General features: G+C 36.2%; 1 protein-coding gene across 13 annotated transcripts in view; it reads left to right on the top strand.

The window, feature by feature from the left end:
• INPP4B (inositol polyphosphate-4-phosphatase type II B) overlaps positions 1-21,306 on the top strand; it is a 737,042-nt gene that overhangs the window by 651,728 nt on the left and 64,008 nt on the right. For all 13 annotated transcript variants that reach the window (XM_067035581.1, XM_059066760.2, XM_067035588.1 and 10 more), the window contains 2 exons: positions 4,163-4,303; positions 5,453-5,550. In XM_067035581.1, the coding sequence (XP_066891682.1) occupies positions 4,163-4,303; positions 5,453-5,550 (239 nt within the window). The remainder of the gene's footprint in view (positions 1-4,162; positions 4,304-5,452; positions 5,551-21,306) is intronic.

The following is a 21,306-nucleotide window of genomic DNA, read 5'->3' as shown; positions in this document are numbered from 1 at the left end:
AAGACTGCATAGTACTGGCATAAGTATATATATATTTATATCTACTTATATATAAGTATATATATATATATATGTATATACACACATATGTATATATGGAGATCAATGGAACAAAATTTAAAGTCCAGATATAAACTATTATCTTTAAGTTCAATGGCTTTTCAACAAAGGTGCCAAAGCAATTCAATGGAGAGTGGAGAGTCTCTTCAAAAAATGTTGCTTTGACAATAGATTATCTATATGAAGAAAGAATTTAGAACATCAATTTAGATCATACACAAACATTAACTCACAATGGATCATAGGTCTAAATATAAGAGCTAAAATTATGAAACTTCTAGGAGAAAATTTTTGTAAGTTAATTTAGGTAAAGAGCTCTTAGATATGACTCAAAAATCTAGATTCATAAAATAAATGATTTGATAAATAGGATTTAATAAAAATTATAAACTTTTAAGCATCAAAAATACCATTAAGTAATGAATAGACAAGCCACAGATTGGGAGAAACTATATGCAAATCATATATCTGATAAAAGACTTGTATTCAGAGTATAAAAAGACATCTTACAACTCAATAATGAAAAAAATATATATAATTTAAAAATGGGCAGAGAATTTGAATAGATATTTTACCAAATAAGATATATGAATGGCTTATACGCACATGAAAACATACTCAAATAATTAGTCATTAGGAGACTGCAAATTAAAACCAGAATTAGACACCACTTCACTCACAGTAGAATCACCATAATCAAAAAGTCAGGCAGTAACAAGTGTTGGCAAGGATATGGAAAATGTGGAATCCTCCTTCATTACTTGTGGTGCCGCCACTTTGGAAACAGTTGGGCAGCTGCTTAAAAAGTTTAACTTAAAAATTGCTATACGACTCTTCAGTACATACCCAAGAGGAAATAAAACCATATGTCCACACAAAAACCATATGTCCACATAAAACTAGCAGCGTTATTCAGAACATCCAAAATCATAAAGTAATCTGAGTGTTCATCAACTTGAATGCATAGACAAAATGTGGTATATCTATACAATAGAACACTATTCAGCATGCTACAACATATGTGACTTCAAAGTCACGCTAAATGAAGAAAGCTAGACACAAAAGACTGCATATTGTATGATTTCACTTATATTAAATATGTAGAAAAGTAAAACCTGTAGAGAGAGAAACAGATCAGTGGCTTCCTGGGGCTGGCAGTGGGGTGGGGGTTTGAATCAAACAGGCATGAGGGATTTTTTTAAGGCGATGGAAATGTCCTGAAACTGCATTATGGTCATGATTGCACAACTCTATACATTTGCTGAAACTCTGAATTATACACTTCAAACGATGAGTCTATGTCAATTATATTTTAAAAGAGATGACAAAATGTTATCATATAGAAAGTCCAGAAATAAACCTACACACTTATGGTCATTAAACCTACCACAAAGGAGGCAAGAATATAGAATGGAGAAAAGATAGTCTGATTAATAAGGGGTGCTGGGAAAACTGGGCAGCTGCATATAAAAGAATGAAATTAGAACATTCGTTGAGTTTACAAAAATAAACTCAAAATGGATTAAAGACCTAAATGTAAGACTGGATACTATAAAACTCCTAGAGGAAAACATAGGGCAGAACACTCTTTTTTTTTTTTTTTTTTTTTTTTTTTTTTTTTTTTTTTTTTTTTTTGCGGTACACAGGCCTCTCACTGTTGTGGCCTTTCCCGTTGCGGAGCACAGACTCCGGACGCGCAGGCTCAGCGGCCATGGCTCACGGGCCCAGCCGCTCCGCGGCACGTGGGATCCTCCCGGACCGGGGCACGAACCCGTGTCCCCTGCATCGGCAGGCGGACTCCCAACCACTGCGCCACCAGGGAAGCCCGGGCAGAACACTCTTGACATAAATTGCAATATTTTTTTGGATCTGTCCCCTAGAGTAATGAAAACAAAAGCAAAAATAAACAAATGGGACCTAATTAAACTTAAAGGCTTTTGCACAGCAAAGGAAACCATAAACAAAACAAAAAGACAACAAACAGAATGGGAGAAAATATTTGCAAACGGTGCAACTGAGAAGGGATTAATTTCCAAAATATACTAACAGTTCATACAGCTCAATATCAAAAAAGAAAAACAATCAAAAAATGGGCAATAGACCTAAATAGACATTTCTCCAGAGAAGACATACAGATGGCCAACAGGTACATGAAAAGATGCTCAGCCTTGCTAATTATTAGAGAGATGTAGATCAAAACTGCAATGAGGTATCACCTCACAACCAGTCAGAATGGCCATCATCAAGAAGTCTACAGGGAGGGTGGGAGGGAGGGTGACACAAGAGGGAAGAGTTATGGGAACATATGTATATGTATAACTGATTCACTTTGTTGTAAAGGAGAAACTAACACACTATTGTGAAACAGTTATACTCAAATAAAGATGTTAAAAAAAAAAAAAGAAGTCTACAAATAATAAATGCTAGAGAGGGTGTGGAGAAAAGGGAACCCTCCTACACTGTTGGTGGGAATATAAATTGGTGCAGCCACTATGGAGAACAGTATGGAGGTTCCTTAAAAAACTAAAAGTAGGAGTTATCATATGATCCAGCAAGCCTACTCCTGAGCATATCTCTGGAAAAAAATGAAACCTCTAATTCAAAAAGATACATGCACCCCAGTGTTCATAGCAGCACTATTTACAACAACCAAGACATGGAAGCAACCTAAAAGCCCACTGACAGATGAATGAATAAGGAAGATGCGGTACATATATACAATGGAATATTAGCTGTAAAAAAGAATGAAATAATGCTATTTGTAAACTGGAAGGATGGAATTAACAGATACACACTACTATATAAAAAATAAATAACATTGACCTACTGTATAGCACAGGGAACTATTCAGTATCTTGTAATAACCTATAATGGAAAAAGTCTGAAAAAGAATAATCACTTTGCTGTACACCTGAAACACAACATTGTATATCAGCTATACTTCAATTTTAAAAAAAAGTTATCATAGAGAATGTGTATAATATTTTACCTTCAGAGAAATCTTTAAATGCAGGCTTGGCTCATTGAATCTTCTCATATTCCTGAAAATTTTGAAATAAACATCAGCCTTCTGTTAGCCAGGCTATTGTAAAGGGCACTTAGAGCAATTTTAAGAAGAAAAATAAAGTGTCCATCCTCTGAAGGTAGTGCTAACATCCCTACTTGCTGTATTGATGGTATTTCCAGATTCTGTAGTTCAAAGCTGAAGTAAGAAACAAGTCTCACTGTCAAGTATCCAGAGTACGTATCGATATTATTATACTAGAGAAACTGAAAAGATTTTCACAGAGACTCTCTAATTGACCTGTTCTTCGTTACCCCATACACATATTACAACACCAGCACTCTATATAGTTCAGGAAACACATGGATTTTCCTAAATTCCAGGTGAAACTTGACATTTCTTTAATCAATTCACACTGGATCAGAAGATATCAAGTTTCAGAATCTACAAGCAGCTATTCTTATTGACCCTATTTTGTGAATCCTAATTTAAATTTTCAACACTAAACATTAGGGGTAATTTTTAATGGAAATCTCCAAAGAAAAAATGCTCTGGTGATACGTTAATGTTGCAAAATGATCAGGAAAGCCGAAAGGTTACATGTTAAATAATGAAACCATTACATTTCCATCAGGTCATCACAAATGGAGGTTCATCAATAATAACAATTAGGCCATGCTAAAAAATGTATAAATGATTTGGTTCATTAGTTTCACTATATTAAAAAATCCATCATTAAATTGCTTTTCTTATTCTTGAGACTGGGTTTTTAAATAATTAAATCAAGAAAACAAATATTGAAGCTCTTATGCACATGGCCCTTTTATACGAAGATGCACTAAAATATTCTTCCTTTCCTAAAAAACCTCAGAGTAATGGAGATAAATGTAAATGACTCTATGCCAAGTAATTTAATAGTGAAGTGAATGAAATGATTATCAAATGAATTAATAAAAGAAAATAAGCAGATAGAAGCCCAAAACCTAAATCACTGCTATATTCCAACTGTTTTATTGTTTCGTTCCTATGAATCTAAAGTAACATAAAATTGAATGAAATAAAGCAATGCTGCTTCTCTTTGCCCTCCTGTTTCCCCAGTGAACACTATGTGGTGGAGGTGAAGCTTCCAGGCAGAATGTTTGAGTCGCTGCCTCTGCAGATTAAAGAAGGACAATTGCTTCATGTGTATCCAGTACTTTTTAATGTTGGAATCAATGAACAGCAAACTCTTGCTGAGAGGTAAGCTTCAGATATAAGGTTGGTACTTGATTTTTTTTGTTTGTTTAATTGTTATGGATATGCTGAATAATTCCACGTGTTCCTGCACATAGAAATTAGATTCATGGGAAGCATTTTCCTTTTTATCAGTACAAAGTTATTTGATCTGGCAAGCAGAATTATTCATATTTAAGGATTCCTGGCCCACATCAAATTTAAATATGGCAAAATAACAAGGAAATTATTGGTATCAATACCAAAATATTCACATGGATTAACTTTCTTCATGTCTCCAAATACCTACATGTGTGTATCAAATTTTAGAATTTTTTGTGCTTAAATGTATTTCAACATTGTAAACTCTGCTAATTGTGTCCAAATTTTCTGGACCTAATAAAACACGCTATTTTTTCCTTTTGTTTTATTTGCTAAAATAATTTATTTAATTTATTCAAAAAACTTTTAATTTTTAAAATTTATTTATTTAAATACTTTTTAAAATTTATTTATTTAAATAATTTTTAAAATTTATTTACTAAAATAATTGTTATTGGAGGATGACAACACATCTTTTCATAATAATTTTCTCAGTTAAATGACAGATGATTATATGTGATCGCATAAGCAACTGTCAAAAATGCTTTGAGCAGACAAAGGAATTACTTTTGCATCTTACATGATTCCCTACATACTCTACATGTGCCTACAGCAGTTGACAGTGTGTTTAAAACTGTATGCAGCCCAATGTTCAATCCCGGTCTTCTGAACCTCTCCTCAAGCTGTCATTGGTGAAGAGGAATATAGGAGGGATAAAAAGAGAGAAGGAAGAGTTTTTAGGTCTTTAGAGATATAGCCCTGCAGAGGCAGGGAGACTAACATTAACCGAGTATCAATTATGCAGAGGCACGGGGTTGGTGTTTTAGATTGCATATTTCATTCAGGTTCACATTTGATGACTGAGAATATTTTGGTGTGTCCATAGGGATTGGTGGAGTCAGGGCCAGTGGAGACTGGAACATAGTTGAAATGACTTTTGCACAATGTTGCTTAGAAAATAGAGACTCCTTCCTTACAAAACTATTGCCACCTATTAAAAAAAGAAAGATTTTAAAAAGTAACTTTCGGGTGCTATTTTCTAACCCATAACTATTCTCTTTTTTCTATGTTTAGGTTTGGAGATGTCTCTTTGCAAGAAAGTATTAATCAGGAAAATTTTGAACTTCTAAAAGAATATTACACGGTATTTATGGAAAAGATGCCTCCTGATTGTAAGTATACAAGTTCCAACAAAAGCAACAATAATAATTTCTTGATTATAATTCTTCGGGAGAGGTCAGACATAGAGGTCAATGGAGGAATAAAGCATGGTGTGGGAATGTGAGAGTGATTTTGAGATTGTCTGCGCCAAGACTGATTGCCAAGGCGGCCTGGCCGACACCTGCCTTGCTGCCCTGATTACACTCAAGTGTGTCCTGCTGCTCATGCCAGGATGTTAATTTCAGTGCCACTAGAAAATGCCAGAAGTCAAAAATAAGGAACTTATAATTAGCAATCTCAATTGAGTCCAACAGAAATTTTTTTAGAATTCTTAACCATGTAAAAAACTTTAATAAGGATTTAGTTTTCTGATTTATAAGCTACATCAGATATCTCTCTCACATATATATGTGTGTGTGTATAGGTTTATATATTTGCTATTTATGCATATATATGTCCGATAGAATATAAATTTTACAGGTAATAAAAAGTGATAAATTAAGGAACAAATTATTGAATATACTTATTGCAATATTTATGTGAAAATGTTGGGGCATAAGCCTATAGAACTCTGTTTTAGATTTTGGTTTTTTGTTTTGTTTTGTGCCATTGTTCAGTTCTGCCCTCCTTTTTCCCACAAAATTAAGCACATATTTGAGCAGTGCAAAATTAGAGAATCAAGAATGTATTTGGAGCTCATCCGTAAGTACTATAAAGAAATAAGTTGAGATACTTAGATATTCACAATAAGAAACTAGGTTTGAATAAGGTACGAAATATCTTAATATTTGTTACCAAAAGCTGTAATAAAACTCTACCTGTCATCTATTCATTAGCAATTTGTTCACTGATCTGTATTCTGATACTTAGTTTGAAATATCTTAGGTAGCAGAGTACTTAGGTCTTTTTATAACACAGTTACCTTGCTTCAAAATATTACAGTGGCATAAGCACACGTCCGTGTGTTTTTATAGTTAGAAAATTTTACTGCCACTTTTATATTTTATTTCAAATAAAATACTTTTAAAGCCAAAATGAAATTAAGTACAGAGAGATTCTTTGGCAGCCAGCGTACTTATGAATTTTAAATTTGTTAATTACTCGGAAGGTTAATAATATTAAAAAAAACTACTTTGCGTTAGTAATTATGGGAAAAGTTTATTATAACGTGGACGTTGGTGGATCATTTTTTATTATTATTTTAAACATCTTTATTGGAGTATAATTGCTTTACAATGTTGTGTTAGTTTCTGCTTTATAACAAAGTGAATCAGCTATTCATATACATATATCCCCATATCTCCTCCCTCTTGCATCTCCCTCCCACCCTCACTATCCCACCCCCCTAGGTGGTCACAAAACATGGAGCTGATTTCCTTGTGCTTTGTGGCTGCTTCCCACTAGCTATCTACTTTACATTCAGCAGTGTATATATGTCCATGCCACTCTCTCACATCGTCCCAGCTTACCCTTCCCCCTCCCTGTGTCATCAAGTCCATTCTCTACGTCTGTATCTTTATTCGTGTCCTGCCCCTAGGTTCTTCATAACCAGTTTTTTTTTTTTTTAGATTCCATATATATGTGTTAGCATACGATATTTGTTTTTCTCTTTCTGACTTACTTCACTCTGTATGACAGATTCTAGGTCCATCCACCTCACTGCAAATAACTCAAGTTTCATTTCTGTATATGGCTGAGTAATACTCCACTGTGTATATGTGCCATATCTTCTTTATCCATTCATCTGTTGATGGACACTTAGGTTGCTTCCATGTCCTGGCTATTGTAAATAGAGCTGCAATGAACATTGGGGTACATGACTCTTTTTGAAATATGGTTTTCTAAGGGTATATGCCCAATAGTGAGATTGCTGGGTCATATGGTAGTTCTATTTTTAGTTTTTTTAAGGAAACTCCATACTCCATAGTGGCTGTATCAATTTACATTCCCACCAACAGTGCAAGAGGGTTGGTTCCCTTTTCTCCACACCCTCTCCACCATTTATCGTTTGTAGATATTGAATGATGGCCATTCTGACTGATTGTGAGGTGATACCTCATTGTACTTTTGATTTGCATTTCTCTAATGATTGGTGATGTTGAGCATCCTTTCATGTGTTTGTTGGTAATGTGTATATCTTCTTTGGAGAAGTGTCTTTTTAGGTCTTCTGCCCATTTTTGGATTGGGTTGTTTGTTTTTTTCATATTGAGCTGCATGAGCTGTTTGTAAATTTTGGAGATTAATCCTTTGTCAGTTGCTTCATTTGCAAATATTTTCTCCCATTCTGAGGGTCATCTTTTTGTCTTGTTTATGGTTTCCTTTTCTGTGCAAAAGGGTTTTTTTTTTTTTTTAACATCTTTATTTGAGTATAACTGTTTTACAATAGTGTGTTAGTTTCTCCTTTACAACAAAGTGAATCAGTTATACATATACATATGTTCCCATATCTCTTCCCTCTTGTGTCACCCTCCCTCCCACCCTCCCTATCCCACCCCTCTAGGTGGTCACAAAGCACAGAGGTGAACTCCCTGTGCTATGCTGCAGCTTCCCACTAGCTATCTAATTTACATTTGGTAGTGTATATGTGTCCCTGCCACTCTCTCACTTCGTCACAGCTTACCCTTCCCCCTCCCCATATCCTCAAGTCCATGCTCTAGTAGGTCTGTGTTTTATTCCCATCCTACCACTAATCTCTTCATGACATTTTTTTTTTTTTAGATTCCATATATATGTGTTAGCATACGGTATTTGTTTTTATCCTTCTGACTTACTTCACTCTGTATGACAGACTCCAGGTCTATCCACCTCATTACAAATAACTCAGTTTCATTTCTTTTTATGGCTGAGTAATATTCCATTGTACATATGTGCCACATCTTCTTTATCCATTCATCTGTTGATGGACACTTAGGTTGCTTCCATGTCCTAGCTATCGTAAATAGAGCAGCAATAAACATTTTGGTACATGACTCTTTTTGAATTATGGTTTTCTCAGGGTATATGCCCAGTAGTGGGATTGCTGGGTCGTATGGTAGTTCTATTTGTAGTTTTTTAAGGAACCTCCATACTGTTCTCCATAGTGGCTGTATCACTTTACATTCCCACCAGCAGTGCAAGAGTGTTCCCTTTTCTCCACACCCTCTCCAGCATTTATTGTTTCTAGAGTTTTTGATGATGGCCAATCTGACCAGTGTGAGATGATATCTCATTGTAGTTTTGATTTGCATTTCTCTAATGATTAATGATGTTGAGCATTCTTTCATGTGTTTGTTGGCAATCTGTATATCTTCTTTGGAGAAATGTCTATTTAGTTCTGCCCATTTTTGGATTGGGTTGTTTGTTTTTTTGTTATTGAGCTGCATGAGTTGCTTATAAATTTTGGATATTAATCCTTTGTCAGTTGCTTCATTTGCAAATATTTTTTCCCATTCTGAGGGTTGTCTTTTGGTCTTGTTTATGGTATCCTTTGCTGTGCAAAAGCTTTTAAGTTTCATTAGATCCCATTTGTTTATTTTTGTTTTTATTTCCATTTCTCTAGGAGATGGGTCAAAAAGGATCTTGCTGTGATTTATGTCATAGAGTGTTCTGCCTATGTTTTCCTCTAAGAGTTTGATAGTGTCTGGCCTTACATTTAGGTCTTTAACCCATGTTGAGTTTATTTTTGTGTATGGTGTTAGGGAGTGTTCTAATTTCATACTTCTACAGGTAGCTGTCTAGTTTTCCCAGCACCACTTATTGAAGAGGCTGTCTTTTCTCCACTGTGTATCCTTCCCTCCTTTATCAAAGATAAGGTGACCATATGTGTGTGGGTTTATCTCTGGGCTTTCTATCCTGTTCCATTGATCAATATTTCTTTTTTTGTGCCAGTACCATACTGTCTTGATTACTGTGGCCTTGTAGTATAGTCTGAAGTCAGGGAGCCTGATTCCTCCAGCTCCATTTTTCGTTCTCAAGATTGCTTTGGCTATTCGGGGTTTTTTGTGTTTCCATACAAATTGTGAAATTCTTTGTTCTAGTTCTGTAAAAAATGCCAGTGGTAATTTGATAGGGATTGCATTGAATCTGTAGATTGCTTTGGGTAATAGAGTCATTTTCACAATATTGATTCTTCCAATCCAAGAACATGGTATATTTCTCCACCTATTTGTATCATCTTTAATTTCTTTCATCAGTGTCTTATAGTTTTCTGCATACAAGTCTTTTGTCTCCTTAGGTAGGTTTATTCCTAGATATTTTATTCTTTTTGTTGCAATGGTAAATGGGAGTGTTTTCTTAATTTCCCTCTCAGATTTTTCATCATTAGTGTATAAGAATGCCAGAGATTTCTGTGCATTCATTTTGTATCCTGCTACTTTACCAAATTCATTGATTAGTTCTAGTAGTTTTATGGTAGCATCCTTAGTATTCTCTATGTATAGTATCATGTCATCTGCAAACAGTGACAGCTTTACTTCTTCTTTTCCGATTTGGATTCCTTTTATTTCTTTATTTTCTCTAATTGCTGTGGCTAGAACTTCCAAAACTAGGTTGAATAAGAGTGGTGAGAGTGGGCAACCTTGTCTTGTTCCTGATCTTAGTGGAAATGGTTTCAGTTTTTCACCATTGAGAACAATGCTGGCTGTGGGTTTGTCATATATGGCCTTTATTATATTGAGGAAAGTTCCCTCTATGCCTACTTTCTGCAGGGTTTTTATCATAAATGGGTGTTGAATTTTGTCAAAAGCTTTCTCTGCATCTATTGAGATGATGATATGGTTTTTCTCCTTCAGTTTGTTGATATGGTGTATCACGTTGATTGATTTGCGTATATTGAAGAATCCTTGCATTCCTGGCATAAACCCCACTTGATCATGGTGTATGATCCTTTTAATGTGCTGTTGGATTCTGTTTGCTAGTATTTTGTTGAGGATTTTTGCATCTATGTTCATCAGTGATATTGGCCTGTAGTTTTCTTTCTTTGTGACGTCTTTGTCTGGTTTTGGTATCAGGGTGATGGTGGCCTCATAGAATGAGTTTGGGAGTGTTCCTCCCTCTGCTATCTTTTGGAAGAGTTTGAGAAGGATAGGTGTTAGCTCTTCTCTAAATGTTTGATAGAATTCGCCTGTGAAGCCATCTGGTCCTGGGCTTTTGTTTGTTGGAAGATTTTGAATCACAGTTTCAATTTCAGTGCTTGTGATTGGTCTGTTCATATTTTCTATTTCTTCCTGGTTCAGTCTTGGCAGGTTGTGCATTTCTAAGAATTTGTCCATTTCTTCCAGGTTGTCCAGTTTATTGGCATAGAGTTGCTTGTAGTAATCTCTAATAATCTTTTGTATTTCTGCAGAGTCAGTTGTTACATCTCCTCTTTCATTTCTAATTCTATTGATTTGAGTCTTCTCCCTTTTTTTCTTGATGAGTCTGGCTTATGGTTTATCAATTTTATTTATCTTCTCAAAGAACCAGCTTTTACTTTTATTGATCTTTGCTATTGTTTCCTTCATTTCTTTTTCATTTATTTCTGATCTGATCTTTATGATTTCTTTCCTTCTGCCCAACTTTGGGTTTTTTTTTTTTCCTTCTTTCTCTAATTGCTTTAGGTGTAAGGTTAGGTTGTTTATTTGCGATGTTTCTTGTTTCTTGAGGTAGCATTGTATTGCTATAAACTTCCCTCTTAGAACTGCTTTTGCTGCATCCCATTGGTTTTGGGCTGTTGTGTTTTCATTGTCATTTGTTTCTAGTTATTTTTTTATTTCCCCTTTGATTTCTTCAGTAATCTCTTGGTTATTAAGTAGTGGATTGTTTAGCCTCCATGTATTTTTATTTTCTACAAGTTTTTTCCTGTAATTGATATCTAGTCTCATAGCATTGTGGTTAGAAAAGATACTTGATATGATTTCAATTTCCTTAAATTTACCAAGGCTTGATTTGTGACCCAAGATATGATCTATCCTGGAGAATGTTCTTTGAGCACTTGAGAAGAAAATGAATTCTGTTGTTTTTGGATGGAACATCCTATAAATATCAATTAAGTCCATCTTGTTTAATGTGTCATTTAAAGCTTGTGTTTCCTTATTTATTTTCATTTTGGATGATCTGTCCATTGGTGAAAGTGGAGTGTTAAAGTCCCCTACTATGATTGTGTTGCTGTCAATTTCCCCTTTTATGACTGGTAGCATTTGCCTTATGTATTGAGGTGCTCCTATGTTGGGTGGATAAATATTTACAATTGTTATATCTTCTTCTTGGATTGATCCCTTGATCGTTATGTAGTGTAATTCTTTGCTTCTTGTAATAGTCTTTACTTTTAGGTCGATTTTGTCTGATATGAGAATTGCTACTCCAGCTTTCTTTTGATTTCCATTTGTATGGAATATCTTTATCCATCCCCTCACTTTCAGTCTGTATGTGTCCCTGGGTCTGAAGTGGGTCTCTTGTAGACAGTATATATACGGGTTTTGTTTTTGTATCCATTCAGCCAGTCTCTGTCTGTTGGTTGGAGCATTTAATCCATTTACATTTAGGGTAATTATCGATATGTATGTTCCTATTACCATTTTCTTAATTGTTTGGGGATTGTTATTGTAGGTCTTTTCCTCCTCTTGTGTTTCCTGCCTAGAGAAGTTTCTTTAGCATTTCTTGTAAAGCTGGTTTCATGGTGCTGAATTCTCTTAACTTTTGTTTGTCTGTAAAGATTTTAATTTCTCCATTGAATCTGAATGAGATCCTTGCTGGGCAGAATAATCTTGGTTGTAGAGTTTTCACTTTCATCACTTTAAATATGTCCTGCCACTCCCTTCTGGCTTGCAGAGTTTCTGCTGAAAGATCAGCTATTAACCTTATGGGGATTCCCTTGTATTTTAATTGTTGTTTTTCCCTTGCTGCTTTTCATATTTTTTCTTTGTACTTAATTTTTGATAGTTTGATTAATATGTCTTGGTGTGTTTCTCCTTGGATTTATCCTGTATGGGACTCTGCGCTTCCTGGACTTGATTATTTCCTTTCCCATATTAAGGAAATTTTCAAGTATAATCTCTTTAAATATTTTCTCAGTCCCTTTCTTTTTCTCTTCTTCTTCTGGGACCCCTATAATTCAAATGTTGGTGCATTTAATGTTGTCCCAGAGGGCTCTGAGGCTGTCCTCGATTCTTTTCATTCTTTCTTCTTTATTCTGCTCTGCTGCAGTTGTTTCCACTATTTTATCTTCCAGGTCACTTTACCATTCTTCTGCGTCAGTTATTCTGCTATTGATTCCTTCTAGAGAATTTTTAATTTCATTTATTGTGTTGTTCATCATTGTTTTTTGCTGTTCAGTTCTTCTAGGTCCTTGTCAAACGAATCTTGTATTTTCTCCATTCTATTTCCAAGATTTTGGATCATCTTTACTATCATTATTCTGAATTCTTTTTCAGGTAGACTGCCTATTTCCTCTTCATTTGTTTGGTCTGGTGGGTTTTTACTTTGCTCCTACACCTGCTGTGTTTCTCTGTCTTCTCATTTTGCTTAACTTACTGTGTTTGGGGTCTCCATTTTGCAGGCTGCAGGTTCGTAGTTCCAGTTGCTTTTGGTGTCTGCCCCCAGTGGCTAAGGTTGGTTCAGTGTGTTGTTTAAGTTTCCTGGTAGAGGGGACTGGTGCTTGTATTCTGGTGGATGAGGCTGATTCTTTTCTTTCTGGTGGGCAGTACCGCATCCGGTGGTGTGTTTTGGGGTGTCTGTGACCTTATTATGATTTTAGGCGGCCTCTCTGATAATGGGTGGGGTTGTGTTCCTGTCTTGCTACTTGTTTGGCATAGGGTTGTCCAGCACTGTAGCTTGCTGGTCGTTGAGTGGAGCTGGGTCTTAGTGTTGAGATGGAGATCTCTGGGAGAGCTTTTGCTGTTTTATATTACATGGAGTCAGGAGGTCTCTGGTGGACCAATGTCCTGAACTCAGCTCTCCCACCTCAGAGGCACACGCCTTACACCTGACCAGAGCACCAAGACCCTGTAGAAAACAGGAATTTTTCTTTAATCTTTCTATTGGTCTTCCTTTTAGAAAACAGGCAGTTCAATGTCATTATGTGAAGGCCTCACTCTGGCTTCACCTAATAGGGTTCAAAGAGTACAGGTAATTTGAATCTGGTTCTTGTGTTCATCTTCTTTTCTTCACCCAGGCTTCCCACCATCCTTTTCCTGGAAATATCCTGGTGGTCCAGTGGTTAGGACTCCAAGCTTTCACTACCAAGGGCACAGCATCGATCCCTGGTCAGAGAACTATGATCCCACATGCCACCACAAAATAAAATAAAATAACACTTGTTCCTGAAGACAAAGTGTCACTCCATGCTTCTGGAAAAGGCTCTCCCAGTGACTTGTTGGTGGATAATTTTCTTACAGTTACTTGTAATTTGGAAGTAATTCCCATAATTTTTATAAACAACTTGATTTCTCTTCATATGGGTCCTTTCAAAGTGAGGTCCCTGGACCAGCAGCATCCGTGACACCTGGAAATCTGTTAGCAATGGACATTCTCAGGGCCCTCCACAGGTCTATTGAACTTGCCCTGTAATCTGTTTTAGTAAGCCTTCCAGGTGATTTCTGATCCATACTAGTGTTTGAGAGCCAATGCTGTGCCATCCTTAATCAAAACATACATTATATTAAAAAGTAGTTTGTTGGCAAAGTCTATGAAAGATTTCAATACTACACATAAACAATTATACACCTAAAAAGAAATATGTATAAGTAATTGTTGAAGTATTTCTGATATATGAAATACAAAGTAATCCCTACATTCAAGTCATTGAAACTCTTCATGGGAGTGTAAGTTTTAAAAATTGGAAGAACATGAGACCTCATATAAATTATTGCTAATTAAATATAGCTGTTTTAGAAATATATAAATATATCTCATGCTTGAAAACAGGATGTACTTTTGCATCAAATCAATTTTATTTCATTAGTTGAAATGAGTTTTCTTAACAGACTGAATTCTTCCTGATATTTTGTTTCCTGTTATGTCAACATATTTTTGAGACAACACTATCATAGATTTGGCACAGAATGAAGGTATGATATGACTGTGGTTATTTTCCATAACAAAAGTCCAAACCATATCTATGAAATTATACCAACATATGTAGGGTTTTTCCTCATGCAGAAATATTGTAACCTAAAGCATCACTGGGTTGCACTCCATTCAAGGAGGTACCTAAAAGCTTTATTAAGAGTGGGAATAAGGGTTAGGCTATTTGTTAAGGAGGGAAAAACTACTATGTGGAATCATACATATAATCCATATAATCTACTATTTTTCTTTCACAGTGAAATCAAGGGATAATTTGTAGCAGTGTTAAAAGGCTAAGTTAACCCTCTAAATATATTACTTTCACTTATTCATCCATTTTTGATGTCCTGTCCATTAATTTACTCACCCTTTTTTTAATGATTTATGACCTAGTCAAATTCTACATGTTTTAAATAAAAAATTTTCCTTTCTTCCCAAAAGATTTTTTTTTAAACTTAGGGATGTCCCCTACTTTTGCAATACCAGGATTTAATGAATAAATCATTTTAGCCTATATATTCACTCCCAATCAAATAGGTATCATCTTTCTGTTTATTCTTCTTATACATAGCTTTTATGGTCTAAAACATTAATTCTTCCCCAAAGATTCTCTAATTCTGTTAAATATGTAGTAGATTCAATTGATAGTCTCAATTCAGCAGTCTACACACATGGACTCCTTTTATCTAATACCTCTGTAGGCTTTACTGGGCACTTACCCCTTAGGAGTTAGTAATGGGGAGGGGAGTAAAATTAAAGTTGCCAAATAACAGTACCTCATTTCCTTTCAGTGTGTTCAACATAGTCTGGTGATTTGTAGACTAATGTTTTTGAAAATCTCAAGTTCATTTGGAAGAAATATTCAATCAAATTCAAGTATTACTATCCTCCAACCCCATATTCCTTGTATCTGCAGAAAGGTCATTAGTGGGAGGCTTGGTAGGTTGAGATGGCCTCTCTCTCTCTCCCTCTCTCTCTCCCTCTCTCCCTTTTTTGGAGGATTCATGGGATCTAGAGCTGAGAAGTACCTGTTACAGAGGAGGAACCCAAGAACGGGTGATCCCTTTCCTGTAAATCTTTGCTGAAACGTCTTCTGAAGCAAGAAATATATAATGTCTGAAATTGGTATCAAACAGAGCTATTGATGACTGGGACGTCTGTTTGCTCTGAGTACTGTGTGTTGTGGATTTCTCCCTTCACATTTTCTTGGCTTAGTGATGCAGCTTTCAGACAGTAGTTATCTCACTGCCCTGACTGTAAGGCACAGTAAATCATCAGGAGCTGCTTCCCCTCAGGCCCTGCCAGTGATATTCACTGGCCCCTTTGATCAACGGGCGAAACTCCCGTGGGGCAGGTATGAGTGTTTCTCTCTCTTCTGGCTCTGATCTTCCAGATGGGTTTGATGATCTCAGAAACCTTTCAAGGCCCCTTTTGTACCCACCTAAAGCATTAAGACACTTCAATGTTGGGTTAGCAAAGTAAAATCAAATAAAGTACTGCTGTAAATCACTAGTGCAAACTGCTCCACGGTTTAGAGTCACTATCGCATCTCATACATAATTCGGGGCTCCTGACTTTGGTGGATGAAATGCTTCTTTCTTTCCCCTTTAGCTGACGAAGTGTCAATTTATAATCTCCAATCTCTCATTTCTCTTTGTGATAATAATGCCCTTCTCTTGTCCTTTTTCCAAAACAAAGGAGAAAGATATTTTCATACGGTTCTATTGGAATGCTACCGTTTATTGGCTCCTATGTGAGTACTATAAGGGTGGGCTGTCTAGCGTGTAAGCTATGAAGGAAAATCAGGCAACATTTTGTGAGCTGTTATCAACTATCTCCACAATATTTGATATCCCTGTCTTACATATAATATTTCATCAACTGTAGCATAACGATCGCACACAAAATATTTTTTAGAAAATATCTTAGGTTTGTGATGAGGGTAAGTAAAATATAGTTGTCATATATCATCCTGCTTTTTTTTTTTTTTTTTTGGCCATTGTTGCTGGAAGTTTCCCATTCAATTTAGCAGACATTGGTAGAGATCGTATTATGTGCAAAACTCTGTGCCCATTGCTATGGATGATGAAAGATGAATAGGATACAGTCTCTGCTTCTAATAGCTTACACTTTAATGACTCAGTGTGATCAAGGAATAATCTACCTTAACTCTAAATCTCTTTCCAGAATACTGGTTGCTATTCTGTAGTATTGATCCTTTCTGTGAATAATTTGGTCTTGTTTCTGTTGCTTTTGTTGTTCAAAAAGTGTTAGTTTCTCCTTGATCGTTTTTGACATTCATTGTGTGGTGATGCATTGCCACAGATTTCACTTCTGCAATGAGAAAAAGAAAAGTTTCTATGCATTCTTTCCATTCTTAGAAATAAGAGACTAGGATAAGAAGCTAATATTTTATCGATAATTAATTTTAGAGGAATTGTTTAAATAATTTTCCATGTATTCCACATAGGAAATGAGAAAAAATACATCATAGGGGGAGATTATCCATAAGTATGGGGAAAGGAGGACTAAGGAACCCACAAAAAACTGGAGAAATGATTAGAGTTTGAGGGTCGTCGAACATCACTATAGCTAAATAAGAAGAAGATCAACCAGGAGAAGGTGAGCAAGAATAACAAATGTGTTGATGAAGAAAGAAGCATGAGAATTAAAGAGAAGCTGTTGGATTTGGTGTTTAAGAGTCTTTGATGACATTTGATGGAGTAGTTTTAATAAAAGCATGGGATGAAACCACATCAAAGGCATTCAAGGAGAGAACTCGTGTTGTACAAGTAGAGAAACAGAGTGAAAGCCACCCCTTAGGAAAGTTAAAGTGAATACAGACAGAGAAATGAGAAAGTAAGCTAAAAGCAAGTATCAGGTGAGGTTTTTCCCCTTTGTTTTTCTTTGGTTTCGTTTCCAAAGAGAGAGCGAAATTATAAAGACTGGTTGAAATTGCCAGATGGTGGCTAGGGGCTAAGCACATACCCTTGACCCTGCCAAGAGGTTCTGGAGACGAGTACAATGATGAGGCCCCTGGAACTAACCAGAAAGCCTGTGAGAGGCCCCGAGAGAGAGCAGAGGACAGGCCTCCCATATGATGCAGAGCCAGAACCTTAGCTGAAAGGGAAAGGGTAGTATTCTGGCTTTTAGAAAAAGAAATCTGCCCTGCCTAGCTGAAGCCCTTTAACACCTGAAGAATTCCAACCAAAGGTCACAGTTAGTTCTTTAAGATTGATGTTCTGAGCATAAAGAGTTTGAAAAGAGTCCAAAGAGTAGTTCTGGCTTGATCTTCATATACCCCTTCTGGTCCACCAATGTCGTCAGGTCTCCCATGGTCCTTTGATGGCTTCAGAGGAAAAAGCCTTGAAGAAAGATTTTGTTCACATCCACCGTACTAACTTTCAAAATCAGATCAATCATGGTTTTCCTTGATATCTTATCAAGTTCTTTTAACATAATTATTTAACTATAATTCATAACAGCTTTGCATGCATGCCCTACTGTCTGATGCACACTTTTGCTGAGCTAAGATTTAGTTAACAGGGTGCAATTTAATTTTGTGCCCTTTGAATTTAGATTTTCAGTTAACATTTTTTATTTTTAGTATTTTGATTTATCTGATCTCTCATTGAAAAATAGACCAAAGGAGCAAAGCTGGTGTAGTTGAAGATAAAATTAGAAAGAAAATTATAATAAATATTAAAACTCAAAATAATGTGAAATATAAAAAAAGTTAACAGGACTCCACTGGGAAAAGGAAAACCTTCAGATGAGAGGATTTCCCAGAAATAGATGAAAAAGAAAAGCTTGACTATGAATACAATGTTGAATATCTAAAATGGGCTTTTGTTAGATCAGAGAATAGATCAACTCATTCCTTATATCTAATACTTGGTCTTTTAAAAATATTGCCGTTGAAAATTTAACCAGTTTTTCAACCTTAAGACAGCTCTCTAGTAAATCAAGATAATCTTTCTAGAACAAGTATGTGGTAATACTTCCTTGAATGAGGTTATTGGATTTTATTTCTAGAAGGAATGAAAAGACTGGAACTACCAAGATATCATTCATAATTGTACTTCATATGAAATGAATTTACAAATTGATACACATCAGACTATTGCTGAGAAAGAACTAGTTACAACGTTTATAACACATATTGTGCTCTGGAAGAAATCAGCCCTAGGTCTTGGCAAACGTCTTTAACCTATCACACCGTTGGACTTTCCACACTGTTCGATGCCAGGGAGCGTGGGAGTGCAGTCACTGTCACATGCTAACAGGTATCTTGTGTTACAAATGGATAAAATCACCAAGGAGCGGCATGTAAATCAGTTCTTGGAATATTGAGCATATATCAGAGAAAAGAATTGCACCACATTTGCTCTGTTTATCAATGAAAATTAAGACTACTTAAATGGATATTCGCTTCAGTTAGTGGTAATTTTATGAGCTCTGTTGCAGACCAGAAAGTGTGCGATAAAATCAGTACTGACAGCATCAGCTCCATGTGCCGCATAGACGGGCAATGCTCCATAAACAAAGAACGCTGCCTCCGAATATTCAATCACTTACTGCTTATTTACCTACAGTTGGAGCCCACGTGTGTTGACACTCACAGCGTGGCTTGCTGCCACCATGAGTTTGGACATGTTGCTTTCACTTCGTAGAATAAGCTAAGCTATGTATGGTGGGTGTTTCTTGTCCCTGCTTTTCAGAGCCCTCTGTCCTTAGACTACCACCTAAACTGAGCCTGGCTCCCCAGTCCTTAGTAGGCTCTGGAAATGACTTGAATTTATAAAGTAAGGAAATGAGGTAAGGCAAATATCTCAAAAGACATAAACAAACACATGCGCAGACATATGACTGCACGCGCGCGCACACACACACGTGCGCACGCGCACAGGCACAACTTACTAAAAGTCAACGATCTGAGTGTTTCTGATTAGCAAAGGGACTTTCTGATACAGGTTAACTGTTTCCCAGGTTTCAAAGTAAATTTCTAAATTATTACCTTTCTACCCACACGTGCTAATACTAGATTTCCTCTGAAAGGTACACATTTATATAGAGAGACCCTTTCTTAACATGAGGCCAGCCTCTCAACATTCACAGAACAGTGACATCAGAGGCTACGGTTTTATTCTGTCAACTGAGGTTCAGCTGTGGGTGCCAAAAAGCACTGTTAGACCCTTCCCCCATTACTTGTCTCCCTCTTCCCGATATCTCTTTTATCTCTGCTGCCTTTCTACTGTCTATAAATTTTGGGGGTGAAGTCAGGCTATGATTAACCTGCAACAGAATCGGGTAGAGACAGGGTGTCTGAATTAGAAAGGATATGCTAGCCTAGACTGTCCTGTGGTGAATTGAAAAATAATGCCAAATTCTTAGCAGCCACAGTAGTCAGAACCCAGTCATGCAAATGAGCATTCTAGGAAATTCCTGCAGAGTATTGGAGATAAACATGAAGAAATTTGGGAGAAATTAACCAGGGTGATGTAGCCACCCAGCGTTTAGCAATAAATAGCAGGAAACTAGCAGTAGCTAACCCAGGTCCGGAAGAGACCTGAGTTGGATGTCCTGGCACCAGAGCACAAAAGCTGTCCTTCCCCCACCCCCATCTAGGTTCTTGGTGGGGACTGTCCAGCAGAAGCTGGGACCATGGACAGAGAAGTTGCCCTACAACCAATTCCAGAGACAGTGGAAGAAACAGAGAGACTGAGAGAGAAATATACTAGCTACTGGTTTCTTCCTTGCATTTAATCTCCCTCTTAATCCTCATTGCCCAAACTTAATTGTAAATCAGAGGGCAGCCAGTAGCCTGGGAAATGAGGCTACCTGCGATCAAGAGCGGAATGGGGAAGGGTTCTGGTAGATATGAGAGCAAATCCGCGTTGACCAGCACAATTTACCCCTTTGCCACTCAGCACCTCTCCTCATTTTTTATCCATACGAGTCATTTCAGAGAAATCCGTATGTGGTTGTGGGGTCAGCAGTTTGTGTTTTGACAAGCCCCCTCCCAGGGAGTTCGCTGCATGATAAGATTTGAGAACCACTAGCTTAATTTGTACAATGTTATAGATTTAGCTATCAAATTGTAAATCTGTGTTTTGCATTTCATTAGTACTCTAGACATGAATGTAAAAGGAAGTGAAAATTTTTCAGAATAGTAAAACTGTACTATCTTTTATTTGTTGTTTAACAAACATTTGGAGACCTGAGTGAAATGTATATATAAAGCAACTAGCTGTAATCATGATTCTGTTCAATGTGAGATTACCTTGATTTATTATGTCAAGCTAAATCCATGTGTCTAAGTTTCCTAAACACAAAGAATAATCTGAATACTATAGATTATTTTGGTATTTTTAACAATCTTAAGGATATAAAATGACAGAAGATATAAGAATTTTCTTAACATGTGCCAATCCTTCCAATAGGAACTATAAATTACTATTACATAATTTATTTGGTAATAATTTCTGTTTTACAGACATCTCAACTTTGATACTATGTAGACATCCAGATAGACAAATGAAAAATCCTGTTATTCATCCAAATATTTTGCTTATTTTGTTTCAAACTATGTGTATTTGGAAACATTCCGATGGCTGAGGAATTTTTCACATGTTATCCATATGTTTGACATTGCGTAGACATATAAAAAGATGAGTAAAGGGGATTGTCAGTACACAGGAAAAATATGTTATCATGTAGGACTTCCTGAAAGTTGGAAATGTTCC

Source organism: Kogia breviceps, chromosome 6 (assembly GCF_026419965.1).
Source record: "Kogia breviceps isolate mKogBre1 chromosome 6, mKogBre1 haplotype 1, whole genome shotgun sequence".
In the NCBI taxonomy this organism is placed as follows: Eukaryota; Metazoa; Chordata; class Mammalia; order Artiodactyla; family Physeteridae; genus Kogia; species Kogia breviceps.
Note: the sequence above shows the minus strand (reverse complement) of the source record. Positions and strands in the feature narration are given on the sequence as shown.